The sequence below is a fragment of the Carassius gibelio genome, chromosome B19, assembly GCF_023724105.1.
Source record: "Carassius gibelio isolate Cgi1373 ecotype wild population from Czech Republic chromosome B19, carGib1.2-hapl.c, whole genome shotgun sequence".
NCBI lineage: Eukaryota > Metazoa > Chordata > Actinopteri > Cypriniformes > Cyprinidae > Carassius > Carassius gibelio.
The window spans coordinates 26,204,858-26,217,715 of record NC_068414.1 but is presented as its reverse complement, the minus strand read 5'-3'; the positions used below and the strand labels follow the sequence as shown (position 1 = coordinate 26,217,715).

General features: G+C 37.2%; 1 protein-coding gene across 4 annotated transcripts in view; it reads right to left on the bottom strand.

Annotated features, from left to right (window-relative positions):
• LOC127979090 (insulin-like growth factor 2 mRNA-binding protein 3) overlaps positions 1-12,858 on the bottom strand; it is a 30,469-nt gene that overhangs the window by 2,758 nt on the left and 14,853 nt on the right. Inside the window, exons 4-15 of one of the 4 annotated variants that reach the window (XM_052584223.1) lie at positions 11,357-11,408; positions 11,191-11,254; positions 8,502-8,780; positions 7,563-7,718; positions 7,324-7,446; positions 6,239-6,374; positions 6,009-6,143; positions 5,793-5,864; positions 2,591-2,713; positions 708-782; positions 477-608; positions 270-383 (exon numbers count right to left, since the gene is read on the bottom strand). In XM_052584223.1, coding sequence (XP_052440183.1) covers positions 270-383; positions 477-608; positions 708-782; positions 2,591-2,713; positions 5,793-5,864; positions 6,009-6,143; positions 6,239-6,374; positions 7,324-7,446; positions 7,563-7,718; positions 8,502-8,780; positions 11,191-11,254; positions 11,357-11,408 — 1,461 coding nt within the window. The remainder of the gene's footprint in view (positions 1-269; positions 384-476; positions 609-707; positions 783-2,590; positions 2,714-5,792; positions 5,865-6,008; positions 6,144-6,238; positions 6,375-7,323; positions 7,447-7,562; positions 7,719-8,501; positions 8,781-11,190; positions 11,255-11,356; positions 11,409-12,858) is intronic. The other 3 variants (XM_052584224.1, XM_052584226.1, XM_052584227.1) reach the window with 3 other exon arrangements.

Here is a 12,858-nt window from a genome sequence, read left to right as displayed (position 1 = left end):
TACCGCCGTTGTACTTTGGGAGTCCCAAGTTCAAGCCCTGGCTCAAAGACATTTCCCGATCCCATCCCCCCTTTCTCCCACTTCACCTACTATCTAATAAGGATCCCATCATAATAATGCAAAAATTAATTACATTACTATTGGCAGAGGTGCCATGGGGTTAAGAAACCACCCTCCAACCAAGGTAGGATCAGAGAAAACCTTTTTAAATCAGAAAATGACAACATTAAGCACTTTTCTCCAGCTTTAATGTCTAGTAGCTCAATCACCTGGCTTGCATAGAAGTGGCCTGTGATTTTTACTACTACTTGGTCATTTTCATCGGGTGTCTGGTCCCGCGGGACAACCACCTCAGCACTGGTCAAGTTCTGTAGTTCATTCACCTAAAGAGAAACATGGAGCAGCTATGAATGCGGAGGATAAATGGAAACATGAGCACTAACAATTGATGTAATAAATGTAAAGTGGCCATTTACCGTTTTGCCTCCCTTGCCAATGACTCTGCCAGCGGCGAATGAGGGCACTTTTATGTGAGCCTCTAATTTAACCTCTTCCTTCGGTCCAAAGAAGTTCTCCTCTTTTAACTTCCCAAATATACGTCCCTGAGCCTAAGAAAAACAGCTCAGAGAATCAATGCATGAATATACAATAAAATGAGTGAATATTCATACAAGGGCTCAATTCATACAATATCACAACATTTTTACCTTGAACTGTGCCTCTGGTGGTCCAGTTATAATGACCATTCTTTGCTTTGCGTCAATTCCATCAGCAGGTGCAATCTATCCCAACAAAAATGACAGATCTTAAAAGGGCTTGTTCACCCGAGAACAATCTGAGTTATATTAAAATTTGTCCTTGCTCTTCCAAGCCTTTCAATAGGGGTAAGCGGGTGTTTGTTGTGAACAGTTCAAAGACATTGTGGAGTGGGGGTAAACGGTTTCTGGTTTATTATTGTTTACCATAACTGTTAAGTTAATTTTGGCTATTTAATTGTTTTAAACGGCATTTAAAAAAAACAAAAAAACAACAACTCCAGTACACTTCTGTATAAGGCTGGTCGATATAAGCAAAAATTCATATCTCTGTATTATATGGCTGATTTGTGGTAAATGGTAGCCTCTCTCTCTCAGTATTTTGTATTTGGATTAAACCATTAAAGTGAATGTAAGCATATAGGCATATATTATGTGCAAAAATCACATTACATTCTAACACTAAAATGATTATTTTTGTTTTTGGTTTGCAATATTGTAAAGTAGAAGTTACTAAACTAAAAATAAAATAAAAAGCACTAATTGAGTAAAAAGGCCATTTTAATTAACCAGTTACATTTTAGGGTTAGTGCTATCATACAAAAACATTTACGTGTAGGTTTAAAATTCTATGTCACATTTATTGTCCAGCTACAAATATTTCAGCAAAATGTATATTTTAGTCAGAGTTACTGCGTTACTTTTTCACTGAGATTTGTCTGTGTGGCACGCTTGTTCTATATTAAGTCTGTGGGTTTTAGCGGAGAATCGCAAACCAAAAGCTCATGCACTTCTGACAGCAAAATGGAAATATTTCCATGGCTTTTTTTTTTTACATTTACAGATGGAGAATATACCTGTGAAATTTAAGTTATGCATTAAGGAAAACAGCACATCCCAAACACATTAAACAGCACATCTCTGTCAGCCTCATATGCTGCCTTTGTCAGAGCATCTGTCAGGGCAAGTGCGAGCCACTTTGAACTGAAACTATCAACCATAGGTTACTAGGAGAAAAATAAAATGCAGAAATCAATTAAATGCAAAAAAAATGCTCCGATTAGTTGAACTCTTCATCTTTTTCTGTTGCTTGATTTGAATACTGCGCGTGTACAGAGGGGTCACTAGATTTTTGCGTAGTTTAGAGTGACAAAACGTAATAGCGTACTTTGATGTCAAAATGCTTAGCCGCTACGCAAAATGCAAACAGGTTGGCACAAAACGAGGATTTGTAAAGAAAAACGTAAGAGGATTTCGAAATATGCCTTGAGGAGACTGGTTTTCCTCTGCTAAAGTAAGGAAATTTGGTGTTCTTCGCTCATACAATTCCAAGAGGCACACATGATGCATAGGTCTTCCATCTTTTGCCTGCACATCTTAGCATCCAACAACCAGCAGATGGTAGAAGAAAAAAAAAAAAAAAAAAAAACCCCCGAGGTTTATTACGTTAGAAATCTGGATATTTATCTTACAAAAACACATGGATTCGCTACATAGGGCCTTTATTCGGCCCCCGGAGCCGCGTGAGGGACGTTTTATTACAGAAGAGCACACTATTTCACGTCTTCTGTACTGTTGATAAACACCCACTTACCACATTGAAAGGCTTGGAAGAGCAAGGACAATTTTTAATATAATTCAGATTGGATTATTCTGAAAGAAGAAAGTCACAACACCTAGGATGCTTCGAGGGTGAGTAGAACATGGACAAGTTTTAATTTTGGGTTGAACTAACCCTTTAAAACACTGCTACAGTACGGGAAAATGTAAAAATTAAAACTTATATTTAACAAACAGTATATGGGTCATAAAAGATCATGCTTGCCATCACTTACCTTGATTGATGCACCAGCAAAGCGGCTGAGCTGTTTAATGTGCTGGCCCTGCTTGCCGATAATAGCACCAACTGCCAGAGCAGGAATGAAGAGGTGCACAGTTTCCGATTCCACCTGTGGCTGCTGACACAAATACACTCATGAGTTATGATCACATATTCAACACCAAATAAATCTGCTTCATTGGAGATGCATCCAAAAAAAACATACAACAGACAAACAACATCCTAGGAAACATTCACTCAGTCGATTATTCTTTATAAAACACAAGTTTTTTTAACAAGTCAACTATTCACTATCAGGAGGTTACAACAAGGAATCAAGACTTGATCTTTTGAATTCACATGGCTTGGAAAAATTGCCAGGTTCATAACTCACCCATCCCAAACCAAAAGCACCATTTATTCCAAGTACACTGAAAAAACAGCTCATTCTCACACTATCCTGATGCTAACTGGATATAAACACCCTACCTATTCAACATCAGAATATCTTCTCACCCAGTTATAGTGAGATAATGCATGTAGGAGAGATGCTTTAATGGTTTTGGTAGAATATTTTTAATAAATTGACCTATCGTAAGCCCCACCCCCCTAAGTTACTTCGTTTTGTTTGCCGTGAAACGGTTGACTATGGCGCGTACTCCACGCCAAAATCAAAGTGAACAACCAATCGAATGTCAAACCACATTTTTCTAAATCAGTAATTGCAATAATCAAAATGTTGACTATTTGGAGGACACAACTGAAGCACAAGAACTTCTATTAAAGGTAAGAAAAACACAATGCGTCTTTACACAACAAATTGGGAATGTGATAGTTTACTCACACTTCGACTAGTCGCTATAGGAATGCATTAACATGCGTGCATGTAGGAACACATTACATATGAATTTATGTAAATGATCATTTTGGTTTCAGCTCATTGTTGGTGTGTTGCAGACATGAAAATTAACTATCCTTAATTAGAAATCAAAGAAAGACGAATCTACTTCAACATATGCTGATAACCGTATAATGGTTATTTATTTATATAATGGAATTATTCCATTACATTTATTTAATGGCTATTTAAATTGGGTATACTGTAACTTTATATGTTTGGTTGAATTTTATTTTGATAATGAACAGGCAGCAATGTCAAGTGCTTGAACTGATGTGTGCGCATGATTGAGGCACCTGCGCGATCACTTGAATTGGTTCCTTACAACAGCAGAAACAAAAGGTAAGTGAGACTTCACTATGAAGCTATAAAGGGTCTACTTTTATTTGTGTACATTCACAATAACAATAAAATACTGTGCAAAATAAATAAAACAAACAGATGATGCCTTCAGCTGTGGCCTATAGATTTCCTTTCTATGAACACGAGCACTATAAAAATTGACCGAAATCAGCATATAGAACTTGTAGTTTTTCTTTGGTTTTGTTGATCTGTGAATTATTCAGTTTTTGAAACTTAACTAAATGGCAAAACATCTAGAGAACTGCATTAGGCCTGCCTACACTTTCAATTTCTCTTTCTTTTCAAGCCACAAATAATTAATGTCGGTCCGGGACAAAATTTTAGCCCGGCCGGAAGTCTCATCCAGGTCACTATATTTATATTACTTTTAACAATAAGTGTTGGCAAAATTAGACAATGTAGAACAATGTGCCTTCCCAGATAGCACACGTACATCTGCAAAATGTCTGTTAAAGATCTCTTGATCTGGAAAGCTATGTAAATGTACAAATATCTGACAGACGTCTTTACGATGTCAGTTTTACATACATTCAAAATCATGCACATCTTAAAGAAATCTAATATACGTCTATTTGACATCTGATAGGAAACGTCCAACAGTGGTTGAATATTGCAGAAGAGCAAATGCTTTTAAAAAAAAAAAGAAAAAAAAAAAAAAGGGGTAAATGCATGTGTCAAATAGACATCTGTGAGATGTATTTGTGCCATCAGGGTTGTGTGTAAATTAAAGTTCATATCGGTTTAATTTTGATAAAAATGGTACAAAATACTATAGCATTAATATGAAAGAGTTTGTAAACCTATTAAAGCATGACATGAAATGCACTGAGTCTGGTAAATCATGAATTAGAAGTCACCATCAGAGCTCATGCAGCCACGCGGTATAAACTGCGATGACCATAATCAGAGTCTGCTGCGAATCGCTCTTGCGCTACTTTTTCATGCAAGCTGCTTTAAGCCAGATGCTAATGAACAACTATGCACTCAGAATCACCCATGATCCGCCAAAGAATCATCCCTTAACGGTTAATAATTATGGTTAAACAGTTAAAAGCCAGGCCTGGCTTGAAATAAAGCTGCTCTTATTGTTCATTGATGACTGAAGTTTTCATTTTAATTGTAGGCCTAGAATTCTTTGAATAAACGGATAGACCCATTTTTAAAAAACCTTTATAAAAACATTTTCAATGAGGAGTAAGCTAATAGCCAACTATTTTATTATCCTCACAGTACGTCAGTTAGCATATGCGGTGATGCGCTATAAAAATTATTGCGGGGCAAAGTAATTGTAATTTATTAATCATTAAAATCTATTAAGTTATAATAGACCTAACAACAACAGGCCTAAATTAATTGGAAATGCCAAATCCTCTTAATACTGCAGATATTTGATGCCTGTATCCCATCGCAAAATGTGGCAAAAAATCCTATGTGACTTTAATAGTGTGATTAAGGTGTGTACTAATGTCTATACTGCACTTCAATAATGCGACTAAAATAGGAATACTCCACGTCAATTCGAATTGTTTACTCTGAGAATGACTATAGCTGGATTAAGGTAATCAAAAGTCTGTTACATGGTAGGTTCTTAATCTACTTCAAGTATTGTTAATCTGAATATTGTTGTCCATGTAAAAGGCACTCCATGAGACCCACCTCTGCATTTCATCCTAGTTCATGGGTTAGTCTAACTCATGTTATTCATGCCCTTCCCATCTAACTGCAAACTTGACAACATTCATTCCCACCTATCACCAACACACAAAGCACTGTCTACATCCATACATTTTACGTGTTAAACATCAGACCTGCAGCATTTCAGCATCTCTGTTAGCTGTGGAGGCTGAGCGACAACCCAGAGCAGCAACTAATCTGGGAGCAGACGTTTGTCCCTTCAGCCAATCCAATAGCGAGCAGCCAAGCCATGCAGGGCATGGTGGGTAACATAAAAACTTACAGAAAAGGCTGTGCTGCTGCTGGAGGAGAGAGTAGAGGCCCAAAACGGCACCTCACCCCCAAACACGCTGCACTACGGGAGAAACACACACATTAACACGCACACCCTCACACACACAGACTGTAGGTGCTCACTTCACATTTTGCCGTTACATACATGAATGCACTCCCCACTCATAAGTGTACACTAAACACAATTTTATAAAAGTTTTGTTACCCCAAATGATTGATATCCAGCTTGAGCCCCAGCTGGAGGTCCTGATACCACAGAGGGTGACATCCCTCCACTCGCTGCACCGGGAAAAAGACCCAACGCATTCAGATTGAGCCCTGGAATCAGGTTAGATTGTAGCTGGGGGAATAAGAGGGCAGAGGTTATTTTCTTGAGATGAAGTTGTTCTGCTGTATGCAATTTTACACAAAGATGCAAAGTCATTTCAGGCTTACATGCATGGCAGCTACGTCATTCTCGTAGGACTCACGGATTTTCTTCATTATTTCTTCTTCTGCTTTTCCACAAGCTTCTAATGTACCCTTGACGGTGATGGTGCGTTCTGGGTTATACAATGTCAGATCCTGCAGACTGGGATTGGGGGAATGTGGAAAAAGTGATTGAAAAAAAGCAGCATAAAACCGGTTTTATTAAATAAAATTAAAATAGTTGTTAGAAACAGTAAAAAAAAAAAAAAAAAAAGTTAAATTAGATAAAATAAATACTAAAATTACTCTAAAAATAATAATAATAAGGCTATTAACAAAATGAAAAAATGTATAGCCTGAATGCACTAAGTTGCTTTGGATAAAAGCATCTGTAAATAATTATAAATATTAAAAACCAAATTCAAAATACTAAAATATAAAAGCTCATTCAAAATATGAATAAATAGTACATGAACACACAAACTAAAAAAAAAAAAAAAAAAAAAAAAAAATCCAACTGAAAATATTTATATATGGTATACCATAATAGTATACAAAAGACCAAATGAACGCTTTAGAAAACCACTGGCAGCAGAACAAACACCAGTTGCATGCTTTGGTATGTGTGGCATTGGTGGGTTGTGTGGCATTGACACAGATTGCAACCATTCACATGCAAGTGAAATGTGAGAAGGATGCATTTTATTCAGTAGTACATTTAAAAACAAACAAATTCCAAAATCCTTCACATTTAAATGCAAACTACCACTTGATGCAACCAATTTTATTTAGTAATAGGCTGGATGGAAGCCAAATGCTCCAACTGAACTCTGCTGCATGTATGAACCAACTGGACAAGAAAACTGGGTTTATCCAGTGGGTCAAACAATGTAATTTCTTTACACTGCTCAAGGTAATATTTCTATGTAGATTCATACCAGTGTTTGAAACAAAAACCTCTGCAGAATAAATGTGACATCTTGGGAAGTGTATGAGAATTAATCCTACTGAATGTACCTGGATGCATGCTAGAACACAGAATCCAACACCCAATGAGAAAGTATTTTGCTGACCTCATGAAGTATAAATAACAAAAGAAAAAAACTACTTACGGCGAGATTGTGATCTTCGTGTCAGTATCTTGTTCGATTTTCTTTAAGTTGCGTCCCTCTTTTCCAATCAGACGGCCGACAAAGTTATTATGAGCCAGAATCTTCAGAGGGATTTCTTCAGTGCTATGTAAGTGAGAGAAAGTTATAGTGTAAATGAACATGCAACATGGTGTGTAAATGGCTCTGTAGCAGTGTAGTATGACTAATGAAGACAGATCTACAGAAATAGTATGACTCACAGTGTTTGTGTATCAGCGCACATCTTAGTGTCGACTGCCTCTTTCTGCATGATCTCCATGATATTTCGACAGGCAGAACTGCAGCCCTCTGGTGTGGAGTGAACAGTAATGGGCTTCTCCGCTGCTCCTGCGTTCTCCTTACGATGGATATCAATCCTGTGCACATAATATGTAATCAAAGTCCATGTTCCCTTCCCAGATTTGTAACAGACACAAAAAGACACTTCCACTCCTTGACATTAAGTTCACACAAAAGGCAGTATGTGTGATATACACAGACACTACGGTTCAAAAGTTTGGGGTCGGTATGACTTTTTTTTTTTTTTGGCCATCACAATAATAAATCGCTTTAAATTTAAAATAGGTACCGGTATATAAAAACCAAACTTTACGATATTAGTGGTTTTATTTTGTTAAAATAAAAGCAGCCTTTATCAGCATAAGCTAAAAAAGTAAAATTATACATTTTGTTTGTTTTCCAATTTAAAAGGTGCTCATAAAATACTTGTTTTAGCCTCAATTTAGAAAGTATATTTTTTTCAATTAATAGCAAGTTAACAGATGTAGATTTTTTTTTTATTAAAAAGCAAGTAAAATGTAAAATTGGCAATTAATGTTTTTCTTGGCTACAATTCTAAGGTTTAGGTTTTTGTATCAACTTGATCATAGTGAAATCTTTAAGAATAACCTACACAGACTGAAATCTGACTTCAACATGGTTGGCCGTCAATGCATGATTCTTTTTATAAGCAAAGTGTTTCGTTCACTTAGTTACATTTGTTGCTTCATTAATTCCTAAAATCACAAGACCCTGATAAATCAGTTTATAAAGCATTTAACATGCAATAAATTTAGATACTTTGATACTGTGCTTGAAGAGCCTTGTGTGCGCAGTGTGAAACAAGACTGTTTACAACTACGTACACTGAGCATTCTTACTTTGAGTGAGTCTGCTTGGTTATGTTGCGGATGGTAGCACCTTCCTTGCCAATAATAGCTCCTACAAACTGGGTGGGCACCAACATGCGTAGAGGCACGTCTGACTGTAGTTTAGGTCTTGCGCCAAGACTGGGAGAGCCTTGGCGAGGCGGGCCACGTGGGTTGAAACCTCTCCTGCCACCCACGGCAGGGGCATCTGCTGCAGCAGTCTCATCTGGGATATAGGAAACCTTTAGTGCGTAGTTCTCCATAAGGAAGCCATTTAATTTATCCAATGCTCTGGAAAAAACAGCAACAGAAGGATGGGAAACATTAACAGATTTTTCATTCAAAATTTTTAATCATGCTGCTTTTGAACGCCACATTGGAGCTCAAGAACAAAAGCTATAATACAACCCCCGGCAAAAATGATTGAATCTCCACACTTAGATGTTCACCCAAAGTTTTGACTTTATAATAATTAAACAAAAATCACAGATATGACAAAACTGTTTTTGCTTGATAATTCAACATTGTGTGAAAAAATACCTCAAAACAAGTTATAGCAAAGCATTCAAATTCATGGAAAATTGTTGGAAAAAAGAAATATGGAATCCGCTTGTAATTTGCATTTCTGAAATAAATACCGGCCCATATCCAAAATGCTAATTAGTCAGCATTAAAAAGAGAGTGCTTCCAGTCCTTAACGAACTGTTGGACTTGGCTAATTGAAAGGAAACATGCCCCCAACAAGAGAGCGGTGTTGAAACAATGGAAAGGATTATAAAACACCATCAAGAAGAAAATCCAGTGTGGCAAAAAAAAAAAAAAAAGTTGGATGTTCCCAGTCAGCTGGTTCTAAAATTTGGTGCAAGTATAAACAAAACATACAGGTAGACCAAGGAAGAACTCAAAGCATCAGGATCGAAAACTCAAAGCTATTTGACTTGAAAATAGAAAATGCACAACGAAATTAATGAGATGGGATTTAAAAATAGAAAAGCCAGATGAAAATGAGCATTAACACCTAAACAGTAGAAAACAAGGTTACAGTGTTCTAAAGAGAAGCAGTCATTGAATGTGGATGATTGGATGAAAGTGATATTCAGTGATGAGTCACGAATCTGCATTGGACAAGGAGATGATGCTGGAACTTTTGTCTGGTGCTATTCTAATGAAATGTATAAATGACTGCCTAAAAAAAAAAAAAAAAAAAAAAAAAAAAAACTAATTTCCCCGACTCCTGTCTGGTAAAGGACCTGGGGAAATGGCAATCCTTACCTCAACAGTCAGTCATTCGATCAATAGAAAAGTTTGCAGATGATGTCATTTTTCAGGATGATAGTGCATCTTGCCACAGAGCAAAGAGTGTTAAAGTGTTAAAGCTTCTTCAGGAAAGGCATATCAACTCAACGACATAACCACCGACCAAACAGTACCGATCTCAATCCGACTGAATATATATGGTGGAAATTGAAAAAAAAAAAACTGGTCCATGACGAGGCTCCATCTTGCAAGGCTGATCTGTCAACAACTATTTGACAAAGTTGGAACCAACTTGATGAAAAATATAGTTTTTTCATTATGTCCATTCCCTTGAGGAGCATCAAAAAAATTTTTTTTGTGTTTTGGTAGATGATTCCATAATTTTTTCCTCAACATTAAGGGATTCAATTATTTTTTTTCCTCTACTTGATATGGAAAACAAATATTCATAAACGGAGAAATTCCAATAGGGTCCTCGCACTGCAGTTCTTGGGCCCTAATTAAAAGTTTCATATCTTTTTATATTTACGAAGTAAAAAAATGTGGGTAACAGTGTGGTGAAAAATAGCCCTTGGATCACATAGTACAACTATAAAAACTGCGGAAAAAAAACAAATTGGGCCTCATTTATGAACATATTTCTAGATTTCAGTAAATATTCATGACTGCAATCTTGCAAAAATTTTAAAACCGTTCAATGCAACAGTATATGGAGGAATAGTATTAATTTTTTTAACTGTATTTTGTTCAAAACAATACGGCCTTTGTAAGCACAAGTTATTAATACATATACACACACACACATACAAATATATACACATACTTACCAGTTAATATTAAAAATTTAATTATTTGATAATGTCACAATTCAGTGCAACAGTTTGTGCAAGAATTGTGTTCTAAAAGAATATTGCAAAGATTTAAAAGCATAAGCCCTCAGAAACTAAGTGTGAAATCTAGAAACTATTTTTCGCCAATATTGTACATTTGAGCAGTAGTCTAGGTGACTGAGACTAAGGGCATGAACAAAATCTATGCTTAAAAAAAACTTAAGCAAACTGATGGGGGGGGGGGGGGTTTAAGACCATGTGGCTTAGACATGATGGAATGCCGGAAAGATTTAAAGCCATTGAATCTTTCATTAACGTATACTAGCGGATGGTAATAGAAACTATTGTGTACAGACAATTGCTGAAAATTCTTTTATTCAAGCCTTTCCATTCATTTTCCAGACTTCTTCACCAACCCTTGTGACTGCACTGCAGTTCTACTAATCAAACAGTAGGTGGCACTGAATGAGTTATTATAATTGCTGAATAAAAACAAAATAGCAGTGCATGTCGATCTGACATCTCACATTTCACTGCCAGACTTGGGACAGAGACTCTTTGGAGGGGGTGGAGTGGAGACTGGGCCGGCTGAATCTTAGGTGGATGATACTCACTCTCTGGCTTGGTCCTTGGCAGCGTATCGCACGTTGACAACAGCAGTCTCTGTGTCAGTGTTGACTGAGGATGGAAAAGAACAAAGGAACACAGAGGGGGAGAGATTAACTAATCTTTTAATATATGGATTACTAAAGTGACAATCTGCTGAGGAGCACATCCTACCTTGTTCACAGCTCTCCACTGTGCCGTACTGTGCCAACATCCCTTCCAAAACCTGTAGGTGAAGTCAAGCAAGAGAAACTTTCAGACTGTGATCAAGACTAATGTGCAAGCAGCTTGACGCTGTTGTAGAGCTTGGTATAACTTCAGAAATGACCAGATACAACAGATACAATGCTGTCAAAAATGTTGAACAGTTAAGTGTTAAAGGGATAGTTTTTAATCCTTTACTAACCCTATTGTTGTTTCAAACCAGTATGATGACACTTCTGTGGAAGCATGTCCATATAAAAGAAATTCAGTAGGCATTTTCAAAATGGTAGTGTTTGCGTTACACGGAAGAAATCCAACTTGAAACAGTTTACCTCTTGCCGATTTGGATCCCGATCAAATACTTAAAATCAAAAGCAGACTAAGCATTTGTGGAACTGATTTCTCTCTCCCTTTTTTTTTTTAAACAATATATAGCCTTTTCAAATAAATACATAATTCACCAAAAGCACTGTTTTACACCTCATTCACTGCAGCTCTTCACTTCTGCCACTCTTGCTCTGGAGGCGGCGTGCAAGCAAACATTGAGCATGGGTATAAGGAAGCCTACAGGCTTTTACACACACCAGCCCCTCTATACGTCACACATACTAATACCCACAACCCCCCTAACTGCCACCACTTCCCTTCTCCATTTCAAGCCGTCCTATTGGTTGGCGTGTGCAGTACTATGGAATTCCCAGCAGCCATTGGGCCTTTCCAGCCATTGGCTACATAACCAATCCATCATTGAGTCCAGACCAATAAAGACGAGGCTTCCTTCAAATCCGGTGAAAGAGGAAGGGGCTGTGGTTGGCTTTCAGACACCATGCAGTGAGAAGAAGGGGGGAGGAAGCGGGGGTTGACCTACACATTCTGGGAGTGCACACATGGAATATGCCTGCAGCCAGACGGGGCAGGCAAGTTAAAATCCAGCCCGACTAAGCTCGCACATAGAAAAACACACATCCCCAATGCTACGCCATCACAGACAAACACACACACACTTCAAGATCTCAACATGTCCCCACTGTAAAAGGATGACAATACAAACACAAATATCTTTTATTTGAACAACTGGCAGGTCAAACTAAAAATTAAAGGGAGAGATTTAATAACCAAGTCCCGCTCAAGTAGGTACTTGACATTTTCGCAGGCTGACATCATGTGACTGCGGATTCATTTTGGGCTGAAATAAAAGAAATTGTGCTATAAATTTAGCGTGTTTATTGGTAAATCCATGGGAAATTAAACCCTTACACATGGTCAATTTTTTTTTAGGTTAACATTTGGTTCAAGCCAATTTGATACATAATTCATCTAATCAAATTCAATACATCCAACTAAAACTTGTGATATTTAGCATCAATTAAGTAGTGCATGTTTAAATAGTTGAACTGAATTTGCACCTAAAACAGTACCATATCAACATGTTAGGATGATCTGTGACACTGAAGACTGAATGGCAGCTGAAA